Source organism: Vigna unguiculata, chromosome 8, assembly GCF_004118075.2.
Source record: "Vigna unguiculata cultivar IT97K-499-35 chromosome 8, ASM411807v1, whole genome shotgun sequence".
Taxonomy (NCBI): Eukaryota; Viridiplantae; Streptophyta; class Magnoliopsida; order Fabales; family Fabaceae; genus Vigna; species Vigna unguiculata.
The window spans coordinates 20,421,040-20,433,298 of NC_040286.1; the positions used below are offsets into that span (position 1 = coordinate 20,421,040).

Sequence of the window (12,259 nt, forward strand, 5' to 3'; positions counted from 1 at the left end):
CAAAACACATATAGATGCTATACAAGTATTCATTGAAATAGTAGCAACAATGGTAGTTTTTGTTAAAGCAGACTTTCTAGTGTGTAATTCTGTTGGGAACATTCAGCATACATAGTTTACCTATGATTGAAAGACATATGACAGCCTGCCTTTGCCATAACTTCAATCAGCTTGTCATTAACAGGACTTTTCTGTTCCAACAACAATAAGAACTGCTTTTCCGAGCCTTTCAGCATAGAAGGGAAATATCGAACAATAGCCTGATTCAAATAAAACAGTGGCAAGATTTATCAAGTAATTCAAATTAAAGACTACTGCTTGAATCCTACAAACAAATAGGTTTGCTTCAATTTGACTTTAATAGTAAAAATATTCTAAAATTCCTAGGGTCATAAATCACTTCGTATTCAAAAAGCTGCTGTACTTTTGAATTAATTACTTTGACATAGAGACAACATTGATAAAGAAAACACTCAAAAACCATTCCTGAAACCTGATGGCTTAAGCTTTTGCACTATATACATTCATTCATGAGGTATCTAAATTCCTTTGATCACATTTTCATTCATCATCACTATAAATTTACAATGAACATATAAGCAGACACATCAAATCCTAAAAACAAATAAAAAATCCAAACCCTATCATCTATGATTACTTATTCTTCAAGCTTGAAAATATTTCATGTGAAGGGGTGAAACAAACATATCATGATTTAAACCTCCTTCCTATTGCATAAGCTTCTAGGACAAGTAAAAGCTAGAGAGTCTCATCAGAACTGGGCACGTGGGTTAAATGCACCTATACTGACAGCAATGAGCGTTGGTGCATGGCAGATCTTTTGACGAGATGCTAGCATGGGGCCCACCATTGTCCCCAGAAACAGTGGTGGCTTGCAAACAGCAACAGCTCATCCTTGCTTCGCTGTGCAGAAATAAGCTCCTTAGATCAGGAGCTTTGATTATCTTAAACTACTCAAAGGCACAAGAAATAATTGTATAATTTTATTGATAACAATCACACAAATTACATTCTCAACTCCTCACTTTGTAACTACCAATATCTCTAAAATAAGCAAACAAAATGTGCTTAAATAAACAAGATTCTAAAGATATTTTATCTTAATCAATACAGAGATCATTAAGAAATTTTTATCTAAGTAAACCACTATTTACAACAATTCCTCTCCAACTCCCTGCCTTCTCTGATGCAGATTGGGTCTCTGACCTCTATGACAAACAATCAACCTCTACGTCCTACAACTTTTTCATACCAAACCTCATCTCTTGGTGGTCTTGAAAACAAACCATTGTTGACCATTGTTGTCAGACTCAACAATGAAGTTGAGTGCCACAGCCTTGCAAGCCATTGTTACGGAAATATCATAAAGTCATCGTTGCAATAAACTCATAATCCCATTCTTCATGCTAAAACAAAGAACATGGAGCTAGAACTCTTCTTTCTCAAATAAAAGGTTGTTAAAAACAGTTAGAAGGTTCTACATTCTTAGAAAGTGGACTTTAAGTTTAATTCAACATTACAAAACTAGCTTGTAAAATAAGATTTGTACTCACTTATATATTATAATTTGAGCATGTTAGATATATTACATATCTTTATCTTCTATCTTTTGTTATTATTCTTTATTTTGTATATTGGGCTTAGTCCATGTCTCCTTTATTATAGATACATTACCCTATGTGTATTTTTACACATGAGGGAGATTAATCTCAAACTTATTTTCACTATATTCAATAGAGCATATCTATAGTCAATGAGGGATCTCCAACAAACCCCTCAAGTCAAGGACATTGAGCGTAGTATAGAGGAAGGCTCAATAGGAAGTGGCATATAGGTCTAACAAATCTCACTAGGGTAGGTATCAATAAGCTCTAATAATATCTTATACTATGTAAGAAACTAAAGAATTATTTTATTGACAATAAACAAGCCAATTACATTTTCATTATCTCTATTTGAAATAATCAAATTCTTTAAAGCAAGGAAACAAAAATATGTTGAAATATATAGAAAGATTATAAAGATAGTTTTTCTTAATTATTAAAGAAATATTGAGAATATTTTTATCCTAATAATCTATTTACAACATATGCATTCCCTCTCTAAAAGAGTGTGTTAATATTCTCACAAATGTTTTCGCAACTTGTTTTAATATCTTAGAGATAAGTTGCAATCATCTCCTAGTCCTGCTTAGCCACCTACAGCTTGAGGACGGGTGTTAGATTATGATAGGATGTGGTCAAGTTGGGTGTCCAAGTGCTTATTCTAAGTCTGCCGTATTGTATCTTTTTCCTTCCTGGCAATTAATCTATTCAGTTAGTCTGTTAGGTTTTGCTATAGTTCAACTGTAACATAACCCTTTGTACATGTCATTATGTACTCCTATAACACTACATCATACAATATATTAATTCAACTTCTCTTCTTTTCTATATTTCCTTCTTTTGTCTAGCATCTAACAATAAATTCTTACCATTGGAAAGTGATTCCAAATGTTCACTCAAATGCATAATTCAAATAACATACTTCCAAAAGCCTTTTTTGTATAATTTCAAGCAAAATACAACCAAAGCATTCCAACCTCAAAGTAACCAAGGTAAATTCCCGTGACCCTAAAAATATAAGGCATACATGTTAAAACATTCATCTTTAACATTCACTCTTGCACCCATACACAATTCTTTCGTTCTATTATTTTCACAACCCAAAATGCATGGATGTGGTTAATCTAAGTTCACAAGCGCTTATTCTGAACCAGCTATATTGTATCTTTTCATTATTGTCAATTAGTCTATTCAGCAAGCCTATTAGGTTTCTGTTACAGTTCAGTTGCAACTGAACCCTTGGTATGCCTTTATGTACTCTTATAACACTGTACCATAAAATACAATAATACAATTTTTCTGATCTTCAATCCTTCCTCCTTTTCTCTAAAATCTAGGACAAAGTAAATTCCTCAATGAAAAGATACTAATGTAGCATCAAAAGTTCAGTCATATGCATAGTTCAAATAAAATACTTCCAAAAGCCTTTTTGCACAATAAAATACAACAAAAAACAAAAGCATTTGAACCCCAAATAACCAAGGCATTCATGTTAAATGATTCATGCTTTGGCATTCATTCTTGAACCAATTGACCATATATTCTCTTCTATTATTGTCATCACTAAAAATAAATAAAAGTTAAGTACTCAAAATAAATGTAGAAGCTACCTTGCTGCTATTTAAAACTTTGCCTGTTAGAATTATGACTTAACTGTAAATACCACGTCATGAACATCATGTCAACTATTCTGTAGCAGGGTCTATTTTGTACCATTGTTTACGTAAAAACTTCTTCTAGAATGCCTCACTAGTCATTATCACAATCTTTTGATTTGAACACTCTAGTGCCAAATTCCATTTTCATGCAGGAGGATCGAATGATTTATCCCTTTTGTCTTCACCAGCAGAAAAAGAAAAAATAGAACTAACTATATAAAGGAAAGTGTATGAAAATCCACAAAGAAGCGTTTTGTTACCAGCAGAAAATTTGCAGAAGAATCCTCCAAAGTCCTATTTTCATTTTCATTATTGGTAAGATAATCTAAGATGCATCTGACATGCTCTGAGCTGAAAATGTTGGATGAACATTTGGAGAATAGTGGACGTAAAAACTCGTAAGTTGGATTGCTGTCTCCAATCATTGCCAGATGTTTATCCTGCAAGCAAAAATATACAAAAAGGAGACATAAAATGGGGAATATGGATGGTTATACAAAAACAAAAATAACTACATACAGAATACTAAGAATAAACATGTACATAGAGAACATGGCACAAGATGTATAGAAAAGTTAGAGAAACTTGACACATGAAAACTATCCTTACATATTCTAGAATACAGAGTGATTAAACATATATTATAATGTCTCCAAATGCAATTCAACAAGAGCACTCACAAATCATAGTCATGCAAAACTCCAAAAGCTTAATCATTACATAAGTCACTTACTATTAGAGAGAAAAATGAGGTTACTGGGGGCAGAGCAATAAAAATAAATTATGGGAATCTCAACTCTTAATCCAACAAAACTAATTCACTTGCAATCACAAGAGAACCGTGTAGGGTATGACTACTTGTACAGAAGTGTTAACACTTCCCTATTCACAAGGCCATAAAAGGCACGACATTGAACTAAAAAACTCATTCAAACTACTGATACAGAATATTGTGTGCTTAAGTGGAACTAAACACCATACTTTCATAGTTTGCCCAATCGTGGTGAAGGCTTGTTCCTCCAACAATTTTTCAAGTAACTGAAACACACTATTATCTTTAATTTGGTTTAACTTATGCAGACACTCTTCAGCTTTGTGAGAATCCGGGAAGAATGCTGCCATTTTTGTAAACATGCTATCAATCTTCTTCTGCATTTCTTCAAGACAAATATCCTGAAAAAAGTTACCAAGCTCCATTGTTATCAAGCTAGCAAATCACAGGTGGAACACATAAAATGACCGTATGTTATGCTGATTCCATCATACAATTTTCTTAACTATTAATTACCAATTGGGGAAAAGATAGTGATGTACTTTCGGTAAAAAAATTAGATTAAAATTCAATGAATAAATTTAACACACAAGATGAGCAATTTGTCATTGTTGAAATTCAATCATATGCACATGTTGAACCTTTATTATACCTCGAGAGTTGTGACTCTCCCACTATAAAGAGAACCATCGCAAAATAGTTCCATGTTGGCTAAAAATATGATCAGAATATTCTTTATATGGTTAGGGAAATCCACCTCCCTTAGGCTAGTTGTAAAAAGTAAATATGGCTCTATTTGGTCGTAATATCATAATAAAGTCTTTCCGATAGATAGGTAATCATATAGTTACTGTTAGATAACTTGTTTCAGATAATATTTTAAACAGGGAAGACAACTTGCAAACAAACGAGTACTCCAATCGATCTAAACATAAAGTTGGGAAGTGTAGAAGAGGATATTGTAGTAGACAAAGAAATGTATAAAAGACTTGTTGGTAGACTTATTTACTTATATCAAACTAGGCTAGACATCGCTTTTGTTATGAATCTAGTAAGCCAATTTATGCACCAACCAAAGGAGGCTCATTTACAAGAAGCTCTTAAAATGTTTAGTATTTAAAAGGAACTCCAGAAAGAGGAATTTTATTTAACCAAACAAGAGTGCAAGTCTTGAAGCATATATAGATGCAGACTATGCAAGGTCAGTTGTGGATAGGAGATCAACTATTGGATATTGCACCTTCCTTGGTGGAAACCTAGTGACATAGAGAAGCAAAAAACATGTAGTAGCCAAATCAAGTGCTAAAGCAAAATTTTGAGCAATGGTCTAAGGAATATGTGAACTTTAGTGGTTGAAGATTATATTGGAAGCCCTGAAGATAAAGTGGGATGAACTTATGAGGTTTTATTGTAATAAAAAAATTGCGACTAGTATAGCCCATAACCTAGTGCAGCATGACAAAACTGAACATCTTGAGATGGACAGACATTTTATGAAGGAAAAGCTAGACGGTGCTTGATTTGCATCCCATATATGTCAACTCAAAATCAACTTAAAGACATACTCACCAAAGTGTTGAAATGCATTAACTTGGAAAGAATTATATCCAAGCTGGGAATGGGGAACACTTACTCACCAACTTGAGGGAAGTGTCAAAACCATGTTACTCATTATGTATTTTAGGAAGTTTCTTATATTATCCTGGTTATAAGTTTATTCTTGATTACAGGCCTATCTTGTTATTAATACTAGGATTATGTACTTAAAAACAATCCCATAATTACAGGAATTTATTTTCTCAGAATTAGCTCTCTATATTTCCTAAAATAACTAGCAGGTTCATATATTTATAATTCCAACGGTCTTATTATTGAAATATAGAAGAAATATATTATTCTATCTAAATTTGAGAGTTACCGCCAAATCAATCACTCTAAAATTACAAGTGGCCTGCCTCTACTCAATTTCAAAAATTATTATAGTAACAAACCCTCTGTTTTCTACTCCCCAATCTATCACTCTTAGATTACAAGAAGCAAGCCTTGGTCTCTACCCACTCCTCATTAATAATTAGCTTGATTTTATGTATTCCATATTATCAGCAATATATTAACAACTTAATCAAGAATTTCACTTATTTCTATCCAACAAAAAACACACTATAAAAGGTGACCTTGTTATGAAATAATGCACCGACTTTTATTTTTACCTTCATTTTCTTCTTCGTAGCCAAATAGTTTTTCATTTCATTTTGGAACCTGAAAAGAATGGCGCAATTTGTAAACAATACTCTGTTTTGATCCTGTTCATAGCGTGTTGATATTGGTACCTTCTCTTTTGAGCCAAAATAGTATTGAACGCCTTTTCATGAGGAAAATTGAAAAGAGAAAACATGTGTATCCAATGGTTTGTCCTTTCTTCAATAGGAAGATCTTCTGGGAATAGATCATCAGCAAGAACAAATTCCAAGTTCTGGAACCTGAAATTTAATGAAAAATAACCCTTACTTCTAACAAGAAAACTCTAATTTTGAATCAACTAGCAATCTTGAATTCCTAAACTTACCTGAACTCCTTACAATCTTTATCATAGCACAGCAACATAATTTTACAAGGAATCTCTTCAAAGTGATTACTAATTTTCATGCTACCTTCGTAACATTTCTTGCAGTAATCACGATATACCCTTACCAACTTTTGCAAGGCACTCTTTCTAACAGTTATCTGTAAAAGCATTATAATCAAATGTTTGGAATTCTGTATTGTCACTATTTTTTCCTTCAGCAAGCAAACAAAATTCAACAACACATGCCTTTATATCCCGGAGTCTTTCAGAAACATGAGATAGTAATTTGGATGAAACAAGTTTCAGGTTTGAACTAAAAATATCACAGGCAACAAACACTGCTTGCTTTCTCACTTGTTCATCAGAGTCTAATAATCTATCTTCAACAGAAGCTGTTCAGTTGGACGAAATTATCAGGACATTGAATATTGAATACGAAACCATCAATGAAGAACATTTATCAAAGAGCTTACTCATAATTTCACGTGATTCTGTGCCATCATAGGGATTTGCTAAATAGAAAACTTTAGCACATTGTAGAGCACTAATCCTAACATCCACAGATTTATCAGAAAATCTTTTCAAAAACTCCACAAAAAGATCAGGATACTTCTGAGCAACACGATGTTGAAGTGCAAAAAGCTTCCCCACCAAATTCACAGCTTTTATCCGAACATCAACCTCATCAGCCTATAAAGTAAAATGCAAATACAGTCAAAGAAAGCAATACATTTAAAAAAGAAAAACAGAATGCGCATTTAGAAAATAAAGGAACCAATTTCAAACAACTAGTTTCATCTTATGCAAAATTCAAAATATTAATTAAAGGTGTGTACCGATAATTCTTTAATTAAACTTGGGATGACAGACAGAAGCATCTCAGGCGCACACTCGAAAACTTTTGAGAAAATTTCATAGTAATATTGTTTAAGCCCACTGCCCATAGCATCTCTGTCGTGTATACAAGAAACTAGAAACCCACAAGCTAGGAGGTTTAGCTCATCCTCTTGCGCACAAGTTTTGATGACTGATGCAGCAAGGTTTTCAGCAGCAAAATTTCCATCCTGCCATTCAGCTGCTGGAGTTAGATTTTGAAACAGTTTGGCTTCATTTCAGATAGAGAAGTGCTTTTCAAACCCAAAACATCTGAATAGACAAAACAAAAACTCAAAATATCTAAACGTGACTATTACTACATAATTATGAATGATGATACTCTCAGCAATTAAAGAGAAAATCAAATTGCTCAAATAATTTGCATCAGACCTTACAAACAAAAGCAAACCAAATTAGAAGCTTTAAACATAAAATACACTAGGTAAGTTGACTAAACAAAACAATGAAGCACAGTGTTTTCTGGAAAATAGTCATATTTTAGTGGAAAAAAAAGGGAATAAATGAAATTGCATCACACTCAGTATTTGATTTTTAATTACAAAGCTCATTTATTTATTTCCATGAAAAAAGATTAGAAAATACATATATTAACTAAGAATAAAAGAATTAAAAAAATCATACCCCTTTTTGCTTAACAAGATTTAGTAAAACCACTCCTAATAGTTGCTGAAAAGCCTCTTCACTCTCATACAAAATGTTTATCATTATAGAAGTCATGGCACTAATGAGAAGCTGTTCATCTCTGCAAAAAGGGTGAAGTGGGTTAGGTGTCATTAATTCTACCAATAAATCAACAATCAAATCGGATAGCATATTTCTGCAATTATTAAGGAATTGTTGCTCAAGAAATTACAAACTACAACCACCAAAGTCCCACCAACTGTTGTATTACATAACTTAAACATTTAGGACAAATGGATGATATAAATAATCCTTTATAAGCTAAAAACTTAACAGTGTCCTTTATAATCTAAAATAAGCTAATACAATTTTTCCCCAATTAGATAATAAGCCCAGAAAAGTAAAGTGACCAAACACAAAGAGGGAGGAGATTGATCTCAAGTTCAACCTCACAACTGAGAAGAAAATATTGAACATCTCAAGAACTAGGTCAAGGCAGTTAATCTCCAGCATTATCACACAACACTTTAGTTGAGCCATTATCTCCAATACTTTAACCCTTTTTGAAAAGAATGGACTTGCAGTATCAGCCAGATCCTCAAACAAATTAATGATGAGTTTAAATACATCCTGAAATAAAAATACATCTGTAGTCAGCGTAATAATTAAACTAAAGTACTACATAATTCAAGCACTCAAGAAGCAAAAACGAATAAAATAACAACTACACATATTTCAACTATGCAACACACATAATGGATACCCTCAAATGCTCGTCTTCAAAAGGCGGTTCAGGTGCCATAAGTCTAAAGAGCTCGGTGACACACATGGCAACCAGAAGTCTAACTTCCTTATCTGCATGTTGAAGCAGACCACCACAAACCACAGCATTTGACAGGGGCTTCAAAGCATCTTCTTGTTTCTTTGCAGCTTGTAATTCCTTGGCCGTCCGCGGTTGAGGAGACTGTTTTATCTGAGACAAAGCATTTGCAGCTTTCTGCACAGCATAATAATAATAATAATAATAATTTGTTTAGCTTACCAGCGTGTAAGGTAACCAATACTCACACAGGAAAACATTTTAGAGAGGAAACTGAAATCGATAACAATGGAACCACACAAAGAGACTTGTATACTCATAAAAGTAAATAATTATCCCAACTAATAGCAACCATCTAACTAATCGCATAGAAACTGAGTTAAATATGTTACAGTAGTTCTAGAGACTGATAATTTAAAGTACGGGATACGGGATACAATTCACACGCATTCAAAAATCTAATTCAATTACAACCTAGTTCAATGCACTGAAAATTCATCTGTAAACGCCAAAAATCACAGACATATATATAATTGGTACAAGTAACCAAAAAGTTGAAACGCCTTACTCTGAGGGATTTGACGATGAAGTCCTTGCTGGGACGAGTTCGTTGAGCAAGGTGTCTTCCTATTTCGGAGACGAATTGCAACGAGGATTCGTCCATAGTGGAATTGAGGAACGAACGAACAAGGCAGAGAGTAGTTGGGGAAGAAGAGAGAAGTTTGAGCGGGAGTGTGTGAAGTTCAGTGAGGTAGGATGGCAAAACGGGCCGACGTAACCCGTTTGAGTCCGACCCGATATTGGCCCGTGAACAATGGGTCGGACCGGGTTGGCCCGCCAATTGGAAATGGACTACAAGTTACAATCCGGCCCGCAAGACGGTTGGTCCGCCAATTTTCCAAATTTGAGGGTTGTTTTTCTGCTTTAGATGCAAGCCCAATTTTATCTGTATGTGCACCTGTCTCTGATCATATTCAAAACAATTACAGAACTTCCTCCAACAGAGAACTTCCTCCAACAGAATACATCAAAATACCAAAATCGAACACAACCATCAGAATACAACTTTCTCAAAATTTCAGAATTAAACTCCACTGATCCAATTAATAGAACAATCAATTCTTCCATTCCACTGATCCAATCCACTCACGCTCAATCAAACACGAAATAGAAAACAGACCAGTCAATTCTTACATTCCACTTACCCAATCCAACCATTACGAAAATTGTGATAAACATAAATGAATTTTTAATTTGGAAAATGATATTTTAACTCATCTTTTCACTCATTTTTAACTCATTGTTTCAATCTCTATTAAATTATTTTTTTTATTTTTGTAATGATGTGATTTAATGATCTAATGATAATTGTAGTACTAATTAAAAGTGGGTAAAAAGTCAAAAAGAATATTAAAGTATCATTCTCCTTTCAATTTATCCACAAGAATACCAAATTACCGATCGAGGTTAGAATGGGAATGAAACCAGTTATTGCAGCTCTGATTTGACTCAGGGGAACTACAGAGAGTGAAACCCTAGCCAGAAACATTGGGGATTATTATTAAATTCACTAAATATATGTACGTACGCAATACACGTATAATTTTTATGATTTTATAATGCTATCAATAATACAAAAATAAAAATCAAACTATTTCACAAATGTTTCATTCTCTAGAATTTCTGTACTTTATTTATCTTAATCTAACAATTAAAGTTAATCCTTTACTGTAATTAAAGATGCCTACAAAATTTTTACCACCAATATCTAGAGATAAAATTATCATGGACATATAACATTTATTTGAAGATATATGGAAATAGTTTAAAGTTTGGATTTGGTAATGTATTAGAGGAATCGTAAGAGTGGATTTCTGAGGATGACTATACGGAAAGCAATTGCTTCTTTCACCCCGTTGATTTTTAAAAATGATCATTTCATTTTTGCAAAATTAACTTCTGGATTATTAATTCCGAAATAAACTTTCTCAAATAGTATTTTCAAAATTTTTAGATTAACAATTTTGAAATAATTTTTTTTGGAATAAAATTTTTGAAACATATGAAATATATTTTGACATATGTTCTACGTAACAAATTTGTTCTGCTATACCCAATAAGTCTCACATCGCATAGGAGTCGAGGTCAAAGGCAGTTGATGTATTCCTGCCTTCCTCCCTTCACCCTCCGAAACCCCTTTTAAAAACAAAACCGTGACAAAACTCCATGTTTCAAAGCAGATAATATCTCGGGACGCATTATTACCAACTTAGGTAGCATAGTATTACTACTCACTAAGGTGTAAAAAGTTTTGATTGCATCCTAACTTTTAAAAAAATGTCTCAATTAAGTCTCTTTTAGAAAAAAAAAATTATTAACGGTGTTAATGACATGTCATGAGTCAATATGTGTTTTTTTTTATTTTAAAAAAATATTTTTTAAATTTTTATTGCAAAAAAATTTGTTGTCACATGTCAGGTCTTTAGTATGATATGTGGTACTTGTGGTACTGTCAATGTCATGTTACCACATTATAAGACAATGTTACATGTAAGTGTCATTGTCTTAATTTTAATTTAATTTATATATATGTTTTTGTTGATTCTGCTTAGTCTCTAAATATGTCTCTTTAATTCAATTTTGTTCCAATTTTTTTAATAAATAAAATATGTTTTTTTTAGTCCATGCTTTTTTATAAGATTAAAACTAGTTAAGTATAAGTATTTTTACAAAATTAAGTACTGATATTTATATTAAAATTTAGTGTTAAAAGAATTGATTAACAAAACATGGGTTAGTAATATACAATAATATGATATGTTAAAAAGTCATTTTTTAATAAAAAATATCAGTATAATATTCATACAAATAATAAATTTAGGGTCTCAAATTGGAGAAAGATAATATTGCTCTATTTTAAAAAAATAGTAATGCTTAACAAAATATAAGTTAATAATATATAGTAATGTAATATATTAAAAAGTCATTTTTAATAAAACAATATCAGTATAACATTTATACAAATAATAAATTTGATTTTAAATTGGAGAAAGACAATATTGCTTTATTTTGAAAAAAAAAATAATGATTAACAAAATATGAGTTAATAATATACAATAATGTAATATGTTAAAAATTCATTTTTAATACAAAAAATACCAAAATAACATATATACAAATAATAAATTTGGTAGAGAAACAATAATGTTTTATTTTGAAAACAAATTGCGACAAAATTGAATAAAAAAGACATAAGTGTAGACTAAATTGAATCAAAGAGATATATAGGAACTAAATTGA

At 32.1% G+C, this 12,259-nt stretch overlaps 1 protein-coding gene across 7 annotated transcripts in view; it reads right to left on the bottom strand.

Annotated features, from left to right (window-relative positions):
• LOC114194339 (sister chromatid cohesion protein PDS5 homolog A) overlaps positions 1-9,780 on the bottom strand; it is a 32,507-nt gene extending 22,727 nt beyond the window's left edge. For all 7 annotated transcript variants that reach the window (XR_003606381.1, XR_003606379.1, XR_003606380.1 and 4 more), the window contains exons 1-13: positions 9,528-9,780; positions 8,903-9,136; positions 8,588-8,769; positions 8,140-8,260; positions 7,458-7,685; positions 7,095-7,311; positions 6,868-7,013; positions 6,622-6,779; positions 6,386-6,535; positions 6,266-6,314; positions 4,265-4,456; positions 3,544-3,723; positions 121-260 (exon numbers count right to left, since the gene is read on the bottom strand). Coding sequence is in view for 3 of the 7 variants with exons in the window: in XM_028084498.1 (XP_027940299.1) it covers positions 121-260; positions 3,544-3,723; positions 4,265-4,456; positions 6,266-6,314; positions 6,386-6,535; positions 6,622-6,779; positions 6,868-7,013; positions 7,095-7,311; positions 7,458-7,685; positions 8,140-8,260; positions 8,588-8,769; positions 8,903-9,136; positions 9,528-9,623 (2,093 nt within the window). In the remaining 4 variants the exon portion in view is untranslated. The remainder of the gene's footprint in view (positions 1-120; positions 261-3,543; positions 3,724-4,264; positions 4,457-6,265; positions 6,315-6,385; positions 6,536-6,621; positions 6,780-6,867; positions 7,014-7,094; positions 7,312-7,457; positions 7,686-8,139; positions 8,261-8,587; positions 8,770-8,902; positions 9,137-9,527) is intronic.
• Positions 9,781-12,259: the final 2,479 nt, after the last annotated feature.